At 39.7% G+C, this 15,263-nt stretch overlaps 1 protein-coding gene across 8 annotated transcripts in view; it reads left to right on the top strand.

The window, feature by feature from the left end:
* LOC143286678 (cleavage and polyadenylation specificity factor subunit 6-like) overlaps positions 1-13,064 on the top strand; it is a 41,986-nt gene extending 28,922 nt beyond the window's left edge. For 2 of the 8 annotated variants that reach the window (XM_076594327.1, XM_076594328.1), the window contains 4 exons: positions 4,457-4,587; positions 5,899-6,046; positions 7,737-8,014; positions 12,253-13,057. In XM_076594327.1, the coding sequence (XP_076450442.1) occupies positions 4,457-4,587; positions 5,899-6,046; positions 7,737-7,986 (529 nt within the window). In that variant the 3' untranslated portion in view covers positions 7,987-8,014; positions 12,253-13,057. Of the gene's footprint in view, positions 1-4,456; positions 4,588-5,898; positions 6,047-7,736; positions 8,015-9,017; positions 11,228-12,252 lie in introns of those variants that run through there. The other 6 variants (XM_076594333.1, XM_076594331.1, XM_076594329.1 and 3 more) reach the window with 5 other exon arrangements.
* The last annotated feature ends 2,199 nt before the right edge of the window (positions 13,065-15,263 follow it).

Genomic DNA, 15,263 nt, shown 5'->3' with positions numbered 1-15,263 from the left:
ATTTAGTTTTCGGCCATGGGGCTTTGCCATCCTGGACCCTGGCCAGTTTTCAGAGGAAACTCTCCTGGACAGTTCCCCAGCCACACACAAACACACTCACTCACAGTCACTCACTCAGAGAGTTTCACACACACAGAGTTGTATTTAAAGCAGTGCACATACATGCACACACACAAACTAACTCTTTCCTCCCATGTCCCGCCTGACCCCCATTCTCAATCTCTTTGTCTGTCTCTCTTTCTTGCATACACACAGTTGCATTGAACACACACACACACACACACACACACACACACACACACACATGAGACAAGATTTTGAAAATATGTCCCCAAGGCTGACTTAGCAGTTTGAAAGCAAAAACACTTCAGGAAGAATTGGACTGATTTTTTGTCTTCTGTGGGTTGAATGGAATACCTCAGTGGCATTGGTGGCCCGCAAGTGCAGATTTTATGGTCGGAAATTGAGCAAAACCTTCAGCTTCAGGGGGCTTTGCCCCCACACCCCCAGCAGGGGCATTGCCCCATGGACCCCCACTGGGGGCCTTCTGCAGCCCCCAAGCCCCCACCTTTCAGACTCAATCACAATTTCCCAATCTCATGCCTGATTTGGCCAGTTGTAGCAGTTGCCAGAAAGTGTTGGAAGTTTTTCTAGGCTTGGAGAAAATAGCTTTACACCACAGTTTGCGTGTGAACTTCTAAAATTTGTTGTGCGTTGTTGATAGACAGTGATGGTTTGTTTGTCAACTGAGTGTGACAGATCTCCTCACAGTGAAGGTTTGTTGATGAACTGAGTGTGATAGATCTCACAGTGCCCCATTATCATGCTAGACTGAGTGATAGATCTCACAGTGCACCAATGTCGTGATAAACTGAGTGTGATAGATCTCACAGTGCCCCAATGTCATGATAAACTGAGTGTGATAGATCTCACAGTGCCCCAATGTCATGATAAACTGAGTGTGATAGATCTCACAGTGCCCCAATGTCATGATAGACTGAGTGTGATAGATCTGACAGTGCCCCAATGTCATGATAAACTAAGTGTGATAGATCTCCTCACAGTGCCCCAATGTCATGATAAACTAAGTGTGATAGATCTCCTCACAGTGCCCCAATGTCATGATAAACTAAGTGTGATAGATCTCCTCACAGTGCCCCAGTGTCATGATAGACTGAGTGTGATAGATCTCCTCACAGTGCCCCATTGTCATGATAGACTGAGTGTGATAGATCTCACAGTGCCCCAATGTCATGATAAACTAAGTGTGATAGATCTCGCAGTGCCCCAATGTCATGATAAACTAAGTGTGATAGATCTCCTCACAGTGCCCCAATGTCATGATAAACTAAGTGTAGGTAAGACCACTCATTTTTTCAAATGAAATATAATTGGCTACTGCTTATCTCATATTGAAGGCAATAACAAGGAAAGAACACATGCAAAATTTCAAATCAATATCTCCAATAGTTTCTGAGATATCCCAGTTTGAATATTTTGTATATGTGCGTGTTGCGTCATTTTGCGATACAAGCTGATTTTTAGACATGCCATGTGTCCACGCTATGTATCTGACAATGCTTGGACTGATTTTACATCATTTTCATATTACTGTCAAACAGAAAAGATAAAAACATTCAGTGTATAACAATCCAAATCATTTTTATTCATCAGCAAAATCACCTAAAATGTGTCAAAATCACACGCAAAATGAGACAAAAAGCCAATTTTACACCCCCGCCAAAGTCTAGGAAATTTCCCAATGTGCCTGAAAATTCTTTCAGACGCATAACTAACTACTTAGAGTTTGTTGATTTTTTTGCAAGAACTACAATCTTCACAAACAAAAAGTATAGACAACTAAATGACCCTTATAACTGCAATTTGTGAAGTGAAAAAACAGTGTAACACAAAATCACACCACAGGCATATCATTGTATCTCCACTTCTAACTGGTCTACAGAGATGGCTCACATATCAAAATGCTTGTCTGCATCTGACTTAACCAACTATCATGCATACAAAGTAATGTCATGCATTGTTTCTGACAAATAAATTGAATAATTCTCACTACCCCACCCCACCCTGCCACCAGACACTCTCTCCAGCACTTGCCTTTCTTTCCCAAATACACCAACGTGATGTAACACTTCACTATTTCAGGAACCTTCTCACCTGTTATGAATAACAGTTGCATATATATGTCTGAAATATGCCTAAATATAAAAAAAAAAGAAAAAAAAAAGAAAAGAAACTTATGACTTCCACTCCCTGAATTTCTCGACAACAGCATCAAACTCCACACACCATGTTCTCCCATTGGTGCTGAACATGTCCAAGTTCCAGGCCAAGACAAATTTTGAATCAGTTGGATCACAATCAACTGTATCTGGCCATTTGAATGCATTCCTGTCTCCCAAGCTGGTCACTGATGCTATTGTGGCTCTTGTTGGAGATAAACTTCAAGGACTTCTCCAACGTAAAATTTGTCATCATAAAAAACAGCCACTTTTTCTCCTTGCTGTGTGAAGTGTCCAGGCTGCATGTCCTTTGTGCTGGTGTCAGTAGAATCTTGAGCAAAGTCCCTGCAGCAACACTCTGGTGGTGGGCTGAAGGTCTGGCAGCTTCATAGGATGTCCTCTTCCTGATGGGACCAGATTTATTCCATCCTCTCCAGAATGTCATCATCTAAGTAAAAAAATAAAAAGAAAAAAGAAAAAAAATAAAGAAAAAAGTGGAATGTACATGTGCTTTACCAATGGCTTTTTATGACTGCCTTTATAATCATGACTTTAAAATTTTAATTCAAAATGCCTTTTTCACTTTGTGTGTGTGTGTGTGTGTGCACATGAATTTTTACAGCACAAGCATTTGAGCAAATGTGTGTGTGTGTGTGTGTGTGAAGTTCTCTTTTATATATTCATTTATGTATTTGTTTGTTTATTATCATTTTTTATCATTATCATTATTATTTTCTTTTGTCTTTACGGTAAGTTTACCTTTTTCAGGTCTCCTTATTTTCTTTGTGATTTAATTTTCATTTCAGTGGTCAGGTTTTCTGTGTGCAGTGTGTGTGTGTGTGTGTGTGTGTACATGTGCGTGTGTGTGTGTGTGGTCTGAGAAAATCATAGTCTCGTTCAGTTGTTTCTGACACAAGTGCGAATGACCGACAGGAGTTATCTTTTCTTGATTTTTTTCATTAATGTTTTCTCAATGAATACAAACCAAAAGAAGTCTAACGTAGTCCAGAAAAAAATCCAGCAATCATATAAATATCTAATGAGTGGAACTACCGGGATGTTTAGGTATTAGGAATGAATATTTGTCAAGCAATCTTCGAAAATCCGATGTACCCCGCTGACCCAATTTCATGGCGCCTTCGTTCGGAAATTAGGCCAAGCAAGTGACTAAAAACACCTATTTCCTAAGCCAAATACAATCATAATAATATATATTATCGTCAAACATCATCAATAAATGAGAAATCTGTTGATTACTTACCGAGATATGTGTCAATCTTGCTGTAAATATCATAAATCTCCCCCATTGTTTGTGCCTTCGTGTGCTTCGTCGCATGCTCAGCTGTGTCCGCCTTCGTGAGTGAAAACAGCGGAAGTGACCCGATGGGGTTGTTGTATGCAAATTAGAATCATGCGTCATAGGCAAAACTCAGCGATAAATGGAATGTAGGTTTGAGTTCTTGAAAAAATGAGCTTTCCAGTGATGCTTAGTGGTTTTTTGTACGATGTCAGGGAGATTTTTTACAGTGTTGTGAAAATTTGGAAAATTTTCTAACTCAAATTACACCGACTGATTGAAACATTATCAAAATTTACCTTGCACCATTGGTTAGCGCGTGGTTTCGTCTTTCCAGTGGTATGCGTTATTAATAGGTTGACCGAGTTATTTGACTATGAACGGAGAGTGAACAGAACATATGCAGACTTCGACCGGCTAGCCTTAGGCTGTGCGAGGCCCCGGCGGCGTTGCGATTCGACTTTTCGCTATCATGTTTAACGCTCCATAACTTTTCATATATCGATCTTTCAAGCAAATCAACACAAGAAATGTGAAGCTGAAGAGTCAAACTTTTTATTGACATAATTTTTTATTATTAAATACATGTTTCTCATTGTAAAATTATGATGGAAAAATCAGCAATTTTGTCAGTTTTGGTCAGGCTTTCTCGGCCAGCTCGGCCTGTGGTCCTAACTACTAAGTGTGATAGATCTCCTCACAGTGCCCCAGTGTCATGATAAACTAAGTGTGATAGATCTCACAGTGCCCCAATGTCATGATAAACTAAGTGTGATAGATCTCACAGTGCCCCAATGTCATGATAAACTAAGTGTGATAGATCTCACAGTGCCCCAATGTCATGATAAACTAAGTGTGATAGATCTCCTCACAGTGCCCCAATGTCATGATAAACTAAGTGTGATAGATCTCCTCACAGTGCCCCAATGTCTCGTCGCCATGAGCCTCCCCCACCCGCCATCAGTGAACAGGAGTTTGAGGAGATCTTTCAGCGCAACAAGACTGTGTCGTCCTCGGCCATCAACAGGGCTGTCATGGATGCTAGCTCAGGTAGGGAAGATATATACAGTGTGTGTGTGTGTGTGTGTAGCACAGGGCTGAAGGGCTTAAGTAAACTTGTAACTTGGCCAAAGGAATGCTTAAGCGCTTATAGTTTTTAGAGGCGTTTGATTGGCTGAGAGCGGGTGGGCCTGTCTTTTCACTGTTAGCCGCGCGAAATTTGGCCAAGCAGAGCAAACCAATAGGCCTAGTTTGCATCAGTTTGACATGGTAAGTATATTTAACACCAAACATGGAGTATAATACAAACTCCTCCTATTTTTCTCTTTGCAGAAATATTTGTATGTATTTGAATAGTTTTGTATGTGAGAGAAGGAATGGGTGAGTTTGGACCCATTGTTGATCAGAATGTCTGTACAAGATAAGAACATTGTCATGGTGTCTGTGTATCTGTGTAAAAGATAAGAACATTGTACTGGTGTCTGTAATAGATCACAACATCACAGTGGTTCTGTGTCAATTTTCACATCATTATGTCTGTGAAAATGATCACATCATCATAATGATGTCAATGTAAATGATCACATCATTATGATGTCTGTGTAAATGATCACATCATTATGATGTCTGTGTAAATGATCACAACATCATAATGATGTCTGTGTAAATGATCACATCATGATAATGATGTCTGTGTAAATGATCACATCATTATGATGTCTGTGTAAATGATCACATCATCATAATGATGTCTGTAAATGATCACAACATCATAATGATGTCTGTAAATGATCACATCATAATGATGTCTGTGTAAATGATCACATCATCATAATGATGTCTGTAAATGATCACATCATCATAATGATGTCTGTAAATGATCACAACATCATAATGATGTCTGTAAATGATCACATCATAATGATGTCTGTGTAAATGATCACAACATCATAATGATGTCTGTGTAAATGATCACATCATCATAATGATGTCTGTAAATGATCACAACATCATAATGATGTCTGTAAATGATCACATCATGATAATGATGTCTGTGTAAATGATCACATCATCATAATGATGTCTGTGTAAATGATCACAACATCATAATGATGTCTGTAAATGATCACAACATCATAATGATGTCTGTGTAAATGATCACATCATCATAATGATGTCTGTGTAAATGATCACAACATCATAATGATGTCTGTAAATGATCACATCATCATTATGATGTCTGTGTAAATGATCACAGCATCATTATGATGTCTGCGTAAATGATCACAACATCATAATGATGTCTGTGATCAGTCAGAACATTTTGTCATTGAGGTCATTGGTGGTTGTGTTGTTTTGCAGGAGACTTTGCCAGTGCAATAGAGACTCTGGTGACGGCCATCTCTCTGATCAAGCAGTCCAAGATTGCTTCTGACGACCGCTGCAAGATCCTGATCAGCTCTCTGCAGGACACCCTGCATGGCATTGAGGAGAAGTCGTATGGATCCAGGTCAGTTCCCAGTGAAGTTTGACTGCAAGATCAGCTTGAGCGTCTGGTCATTGGGATCAGATGAGAAATTGAGGTTCCATGTGCAGCACACACTTGGCCCACTGAAAAAGAATCCATGGCAACAAAAGTGTTGTCCTCTGGCAAAATTCTGTTAAAGAATTCCATCTCATAGGTACAGTTTTATGTGCACGCGCTCAGAGCCTGACAAGCGTGTTGAGTAGTGGAACTGTGTAATAGAAAATGAAGGTAGTTTCCTGTTCACCATTCACAGCAGTTGAACTGTGTAGTAGAAACCATTCACAGCAGTGGAACTGTGTAATAGAAAATGAAGGTAGTTTCCTGTTCACCATTCACAGCAGTGGAACTGTGTAGTAGAAACCATTCACAGCAGTCGAACTGTGTAATAGAAAATGAAGGTAGTTTCCTGTTCACCATTCACAGCAGTGGAGCTGTGTAATAGAAAATGAAGGTAGTTTCCTGTTCACCATTCACAGCAGTGGAACTGTGTAATAGAAAATGAAGGTAGTTTCCTGTTCACCATTCACAGCAGTGGAACTGTGTAGTAGAAAATGAAGGTATTTCCTTGTGTTCTGTTCACAGCAGTTGAACTGTGTAATTGAAAATGAAGGTATTTCCTTGTGTTCTGTTCACAGCAGTTGAACTGTGTAATTGAAAATGAAGGTATTTCCTTGTGTTCTGTTCACAGCAGTTGAAATGTGTAATAGAAAATGATCATAGTTCCCTGTGCTCTGTTAACAGCAGTCGAACTGTGTAACAGAAAATGATCATAGTTCCCAGTTCTACTACACAGAAAATGAAGGTATTTCCTTGTGTTCTGTTCACAGCAGTTGAACTGTGTAATTGAAAATGAAGGTATTTCCTTGTGTTCTGTTCACATCAGTTGAACTGTGTAATTGAAAATGAAGGTATTTCCTTGTGTTCTGTTCACAGCAGTTGAAATGTGTAATAGAAAATGATCATAGTTCCCTGTGCTCTGTTAACAGCAGTCGAACTGTGTAACAGAAAATGATCATAGTTCCCAGTTCTACTACACAGAAAATGAAGGTATTTCCTTGTGTTCTGTTCACAGCAGTTGAACTGTGTAATTGAAAATGAAGGTATTTCCTTGTGTTCTGTTCACAGCAGTTGAACTGTGTAATTGAAAATGAAGGTATTTCCTTGTGTTCTGTTCACAGCAGTTGAAATGTGTAATAGAAAATGATCATAGTTCCCTGTGCTCTGTTAACAGCAGTCGAACTGTGTAACAGAAAATGATCATAGTTCCCAGTGCTCTGTTAACAGCAGTAAAACTGCGTAATAGAAAATGTAGTTCCCCGAATTCTGTTCACAGCAGTCAGTGTAAAGATCACAGCAGTCTGTGTAAAGAAAATCAAGGAAATTTGCTGCACTCTGTTCACAGCAGTCTGTGTAAAGAAAATCAAGGAGATTTCCTGCACTCTGTTCACAGCAGTCTGTAAAGAAAATCAAGGAAATTTGCTGCATTCTGTTCACAGCAGTCTGTGTAAAGAAAGTCCAGGAAATTTCCTGCATTGTTCACAGCAGTCTGTGTAAATAAAATCAAGGAAATTTCCTGTATTCTGTTCACAGCAGTCGAGGTGGAAGTTTCCTGCATTGTTCACAGCAGTCTGTGTAAATAAAATCAAGGAAATTTCCTGTATTCTGTTCACAGCAGTCGAGGTGGAAGCAGTGGTCGCAGGTCCAGGTCACGTGACAGAGATCGGGAACGTGACCGGGGCGAGAAACGCTCTAGGAGTCACCGCTCGCGGAGCAGGGAGCGCGAGTATCGCGAGCGCAGCCGGGAGCGAGATCGCCATTACGACGACCGGCACCGTGAGCGTGAGCGCAGTGAGCGTGAGCGCAGTGACAGGGACCGAGAGCGGGAGTATGCTTCTGGCAGTTCTGGTCGTAGTCGTCATTGAGTGTCTTCTGCCTGAGTCTTTAGCCAGGGTGAGTTTTGTCCCTTCCATTCAGGTGATGTACCGCTTTGTAAGATGTGTTGCTATGGTACGTTCCTGTTCCCCAACTTTCTCTTTATTTGATTTATTTATCAATTTTTAAAACCTTACTCCAAACACATTTACCCACGAGTTTTAACACTACCACTTTAGACAAGCTTTGCATTCTAGCATAGGTGTAGAAAGTTTATCGTGCTGATGGTTTGATTGTTAGACTGAGTGTCAGCTGTACTGTCTGTGAATGTCTCTCACTAGTCCTTTGGTTATTTCCGGTTTTTGTTTCCAGTTTTGTCAAGGTCAGTGTTTGCTGTTGAAACTTCCATGTCTGTTGTTAGAAAGGTTGGTAGTTAATTATTTCTGGACTTAAACTTCCATGTCTGTTGTTAGAAAGGTTGGTAGTTAATTATTTCTGGACTTCCATCCCATTCTGATAATCCCTTCTTTTTTTTTCTTCTTTTTTTTTCTTCTTTGAACTTAAAACTGTTCATTCTTCTCATAACACACACTAAATCACCATGTTTTATTTTTTCTTAACAAAGTCATATTTATTTGTGCGTACACACATACCAAAGCACCAGTACAACATTTTTTCTTCTAATCTTACAGACTGTGATTCTGTGAGAAGATGTGGACAAGATTAAGAGAAAAAACATTGTACACACACTTAGAACCAGACACTTTTTGATTTTTCAAAATACTTTACTGTTCTTCATGGAAGAATCTCTACTGACGTACATGTCATGAACACAACAAAACATTATCTCTAAGTTTGTGTTGGTATTTAGAAATCATAACTGTAGATCCAACTTACTCAGTTCAGACTCCAGACTAGCTCAGTTCCTTCTTTTTGTCTTTGTCTCTGTCTGTATCTGTGTCTCTCTTTTGCTCTTTGGCTGTCTTTCTTCTTTCTTTCTTCTTGAGTTCAACTGAAAGATCCAAATTTCATTTGAAGACATTTAAAGCATATGTTAATGCCTCCACTTCTAACTTTTCAGCTGGTAGTTTTTTCAGAGTGTACGGGGAAAAGTGGTCCGCTGACAGGGCGAAGGCTTCTCTAAGACAGTGATGACACGGCTGTGGTTAGACCACTGGGCCTTTGTTCTTCACATTATCTGCCCATTGTGAACACCTACAAACTTTTTGCTGTGGTTCACCTAGTGATTTATACAGTTCTGATCTTCCAAACTTGCTCACAGAAGAGGCATCTGGAACCTCGGATGTTTGGCCCGTAGGCTTTCTGGGTCAAGTTAGCCAGAAGATGCAGCTACAAGATATGATTACCTGATCACTTTGAGTCGGGGACAGAGTGGGGCAGGGGGGAGGAGGGGTGGAGAGCTGTGATGTAGATCCAGACATTCCAGGCAGCCAAAAAGTCAAGAGCAAGACTGGAAAAGACATGTTTGTCACAGTTTGTTGAAAGGGAAGTTTGATGGCTTTTGTTTGTGAACATGTGTGAGTTGTGTCCTAAACACTTTCCGTCTGGAGTTGGAGGATTGTCATTCTGTTTAAAACATTTTAAACTTCTGTCATTGATATGACTATTGAAAGCCAAAGACATTTTATAATGTTCAAAACTGTAATAATAATAGAAATGCAGTGGTACAGTTGCGATAGCTCACGATGTAAATCTTGTTTTGACAGTTTATTATAAATTAATTAGTAGTGGGTTTTGTGGCTTTGAAGTAGTATTTGTTACTTTTTTCAGTGTGGTCAGAAATGCTTTCCAACAAAGATAGCTATTTCTTATGCAGACTTTCGAGCAGGGATATATTTTTTTGTACATTGTACAAAGTTTTTTTGTTTTGTTTTTTCAATGGAAATTGTTGTTAATCACCATGCTCTGTATTGACAACAAACGTGTGATGACTTGTTTGCAAAATCATCAGCAGCTAAATATAACTTAGAACATTTGTTGTTTTGGTTTGGTATTTTCTGTTCTACCTGAAGTTATTATTTATTTTTATTTTCATATAAACTTACAGTCCTGTTACAAAAACACAATACTTAATGTAAATTTACGTTGTTGTGTTTGGCAGCACTTTTATTGTGTTGTTTACCTCAGTGTATGAATGCCTTAAAGTGGTTGTTAAAAACTTGGGTCTTTTTTTCTGCCTTTTTTTTCTTTTTCTTTTTTTTTTCAGTACTACTTTGTATTCATAGTGTGTGTGTGTCTATGTGTATACAGCTATGAGTGTATAGAAGTGTGAGTAATCCGAATTATGTCTGATTCAATTTTTATGTTTTATGTTGGTGCTAAATAACATTTTAAGATCTCACCTTGGGGTTTCTAGTACCATAAATGCCTCATGATACCAGATTGTGTTCATCAGTTGTTTGTCATGATTGATTTATGATCATGTCCAGTGATTCTTTGAGCCTGCCGCCAAAGAACCTGGTACACTCTGTGCAGCTGTCTTTTTATTTTTAAAAAGTTGGGTGTTTTTTTTTTTATCATGATATATATGTGACATTTATTTTTGAAAGACATTGTGCTTCAGGTGGGTGGTAATGGGGTAAAGGAAACCAAAAAACCAAAACTATGCAGTATTATATGTTTGAGGTGCACAGTTTTCTGTTTTATCATTGAATGTGAATGTGGTTTGGACGTGATGTGATGTTTAAGCATGAACTTGTGCTTGAATATTGAGTTGTGTTGTTGATGGTACCATTGACCGGTTATTGCAGGAATAGGATGGATCAGCTGTCAACTGTTTTTACAGCCATCAGTTTTACAGTATTGGTGCGACAGTGAGAGACGGGGCTTGTTTTGTTTACAGCCAGCCAAGTGATGTGACTGACGGCTGTAGTGGTGTGTCTGTCTGTGTTGAGGAAGAGATGTGGCTTGAAGCTTGTCATCATCTGGACAATACAATCATATGAATGAAGTGGGCCTTACATTACCTTACAACGTCACATCTAGTGAAGTATACAAACTGGTGATAATTTAGGACGGGTGGAGGTGGAAAAAGCCTTGATGGGTATGTAAGTAGCAGGTGTGGGTTTGTGTGTGTTTTGGTCATGGTTAAAAAGCCTTGATGGGTATGTAAGTAGCAGGTGTGGGTTTGTGTCTGTTTTGGTCATGGTTAAAAAGCCTTGATGGGTATGTAAGTAGCAGGTGTGGGTTTGTGTGTGTTTTGGTCATGGTTAAAAAGCCTTGATGGGTATGTAAGTAGCAGGTGTGGGTTTGTGTCTGTTTTGGTCATGGCTGTCATGTTGTGTCAGATAAATGGCTCCCCTTGGCTTGTTTGGATTTAGAAAGATGGTCCACACATGCTGTCAAGCTTTCAGCTCTGTTAGTTAAGATCTGTATTGCACAAAGGACTTTGATATTTTAATTTGTTTTTAACATTTTGTATGATTCAAAGGATGCTTCTTGATGTACGAGTGATGTGTGTGGTTGGTTGTGTTTGATGTTGACATGTATTTGTTTGAATGTTGATGTGTTGAGATTTTAATGAAGTGTGGACAAGAGTATTCCATTTCTTGCTTGAAAGTTGCTGTTTGTGGCAATATGATTGTATAAAGGTTCAATGATTCAGTGTCATTCTGGTGGATGTCAACAAAGGTCTGTTTGCTTTTACTTTATGTGATATGCCAAAGGAGTAAAACTACAAAACTGTGCAGTGGCAGTGTGCTTTGTGATGTTGTTGTCCAACACTGTGATTTCTTTGCAGGTCTGAAGTGAGTAGTGGTGGGTATGCATGTGTTGATGCTCCACCTTGTTGTCATGATTGAAGTGTTGACCAGTCAATGTATAACAGTGGTCATGCCAAATAGAAATGGACGGTCGCACTATGTCCAGTCATTACATAGTTTTGAGCCATTGTTGAAAAGTCTCATTTTGTTTATGCTACGGATCCAACATCAATTGTCTGTGCATAGACTAGAAGTGCTTACACTTCATTCAAGCAGAATTTGTTTGGAGTCAAATGAAAACTTTGAATTATATGGAGAGTAATGTAAATGAATAAGTATTATTGCAGGTAAGTCTAGCAGTTTTTCTAATATTTATTTTAAAGTTTTTATTCTTTTTCTTTTGAAAATGACTGTGTGATGCTGGTCTGAAGAAGCAAATGTCAGAATGAAGAAGACTGAGTAGGGTTAGTTTTGACACAGTGACTGGTGTGACCACTGTTCTCCGCCCTTTGGGGCTGGGGGTGGAATGTGGAGGAGGTGGATGGACGTTTGGTGATTACCCTGCCACAACCTTGCTCTCCTCTTGTTTTCCAGGCTTGTCTTCTGGCCCTGTTCACTGTTTGATGGCCTCCAGGTTGTCTCTTTCATCACAAGTGTAGCCACAGGCTTTGTACATTATGGCATAGATGTTTCCGTCTTTCCTCCACCCCTGTAAGGCTGAGTAGGCCACAGCAGATGTTTCCCACTTTCCTCTGGTCCTGTAAGGCGATATATGCCACAGTTGCTTTGTACATCATGCCCCAGTTTGACGGTGTTAGTGGTGGTTGTAAAGTTTTAACAAATAGCAGTCAGTGGAGAAGGTAGACAGAAAGGATGTAGGAAGACAAGAGGACAAAGACAGCAGTATTCAGCGCTGAACGGACAGACAGCATGCAGAGTGGAACGTCTTCACAGCCATCACAGGACCGTCGTTTCGTCATTGTCATCGCTACAGTCATCACTTCAGACATCAGCGTTTTACCGTGTTGGAACATTTTGATCTTGTTTTTTTTTTTTGTGTTTTTTTTTTTTTTTTTTTTTTTTAATAATCATTCCCCAGTAGGTTTCGTGTTTGTTGAATAAAGACACAGGCTTTAAACGACTGTGTGGTCTTGTTGAATTGAATGTTTGTCAGAATTTTTTGATGTCCAGATGACATGTATGTTGCCACACCAGCTTTTCAGTTTGTGTAGAGGCGTTGTCAGTGTGTGTTGTACCCATGCATTATCGGCATGCTGTTTCCATCGTTTTTGTTCATCAATATGTCCTTGTGGCCTTGGGAGGCATTGCCATTCCTGACTGTTGCTTCTTTTTGCAAGATTTTTTTTGAAAAAGATAATGAAATTGTTAAAAAGCCAGTTGAACACATCATATATAAAAAGCCAGTTTATCACATGTCCTGTCAGTAGTTTGATCAGTGGCTGCACAGGAGTATTACTGTACAAGTCAGGAATGGTGCTGCAGAGATAGTGTATTGTTTGTTAATTACTAGTTATTTTAAAGCCTTATTCCAGTGTTTGATTTTATATAATGAGGGGGTGGGCATTGCCTTTCATGTATGTGCATTTGTGTGTGTGAGAGAGATAAAAAGCACTGTTCAGGAATCTAGACTTTTTAGTAATTGTAATGAAAATTGAGATTTCTTCATTTATCTGACAGAAAAGTATCATGCAGTTGTCCATGATATTATGTTTCATGGTCGGGTGGTTTTTCTTTCTTTTTTCTTTGTGATTGGTCTGTTTGCTGAAAAAGATCAATATTATTCCAGTTTTTCAAGAGAAGTAAGCAACAGTCATTGCTGATTCATCATCATGAAAAATTAATTTGTCATATTTCTTCTTTTCATTGGACCTTCTTCTCACCCTACTGTCGTAATGGTTTTAGTTATAAAACTTATCACACCACTGTTGTAATGTTTGCTTTAGTTATAAAACTTATCACACCACTGTTGTAATGTTCGCTTTAGTTATAAAACTTATCACCACTGCAGTAATATTTGCTGTAATTATTAAAACCCTCTAGTAGGTCTTTGTGAAATACATGTTAAAAAAAAAAAAAAAAATCAGTTTCTACATTGTCCTGCAAATAATAAGTACAGGGAAGACAAAAAGTTTGTGTTGTAGTAAAATCATTGATAAATGACGTTACCCCCCCCCCCCCCCCCCCCCCCCCCAACAAAAACACAGCATTTGTGTTAAAACAAATTTTCGTTCCAAAAAGTTGATGTTCATTGATAATATATTGAATTATTTCACCAAGGCTGGGAAGTGATGGGTCATTTGCCAATCTTTGGAACATAAACAATTGTACTCTTTCCAAAATGTCTTTGTGAAAGGTTAGTATTTTTGCCAGCAACCAACATTGCGATATGCTATTGAATTCTTTTTCTGTGTTCTGAACTTGGGCGGAATTTACAGTGATGTGAAGGCATCAAGAAATGAGTAGTTAGTGGGTCTTGTTTAGTGGACAGAGATCAGGGCATTGATGGCAGTGTTCTGAAGGGGGTTCTGGGTCTTGGTTAGTGGACAGAGATCAGGACATTGATGGCAGTGTTCTGAAGGGGGTTCTGGGTCTTGGTTAGTGGACAGAGATCAGGGCATTGATGGCAGTGTTCTGAAGGGGGTTCTGGGTCTTGGTTAGTGGACAGAGATCAGGACATTGATGGCAGTGTTCTGAAGGGGGTTCTGGGTCTTGTTTAGTGGACAGAGATCAGGACATTGATGGCAGTGTTCTGAAGGGGGTTCTGGGTCTTGGTTAGTGGACAGAGATCAGGGCATTGATGGCAGTGTTCTGAAGGGGGTTCTGGGTCTTGGTTAGTGGACAGAGATCAGGACATTGATGGCAGTGTTCTGAAGGGGGTTCTGGGTCTTGGTTAGTGGACAGAGATCAGGGCATTGATGGCAGTGTTCTGAAGGGGGTTCTGGGTCTTGTTTAGTGGACAGAGATCAGGGCATTGATGGCAGTGTTCTGAAGGGGGTTCTGGGTCTTGGTTAGTGGACAGAGATCAGGGCATTGATGGCAGTGTTCTGAAGGGGGTTCTGGGTCTTGTTTAGTGGACAGAGATCAGGGCATTGATGGCAGTGTTCTGAAGGGGGTTCTGGGTCTTGTTTAGTGGACAGAGATCAGGACATTGATGGCAGTGTTCTGAAGGGGGTTCAGACCGAAATGAAGGGTAAAAACTCTGTAGTGCAATGTTGTGTAAACAGTTCAAAGTTACATAAATGTTGTGTGAACAGTTTAAAGTAAGTTACATAAATGTCGTTTCATTGTTGTTGCCCCATGTTTTGTGCTTGTCTTAGTGACACTACTCTCATGTTGCTTTCATGACTTGCACATACATTGGCTTGGACAAGTTCGTTGTATCGACTAAAGCATCAGTACTGGAAAAGGTGGCCATGAGGTCACCCATCAGAGGAGAGCATGCATTGCACTGAATTATTTGTAGTCATCAGTTGTGTTTGCCAACTGTGAACTCCTTCAAGCCCACACCTGATGCCCACAAGGCAAACCTACCAACATGGCACCACCGGGTTTGCCATGAATGGGTAGAACTAGATTGAGGCCAC

This window comes from Babylonia areolata, chromosome 10 (assembly GCF_041734735.1).
Source record: "Babylonia areolata isolate BAREFJ2019XMU chromosome 10, ASM4173473v1, whole genome shotgun sequence".
Lineage (NCBI taxonomy): Eukaryota > Metazoa > Mollusca > Gastropoda > Neogastropoda > Buccinidae > Babylonia > Babylonia areolata.
The sequence above is the reverse complement of the archived record's forward strand: the minus strand, read 5'-3'. Positions and strand labels throughout refer to the sequence as shown.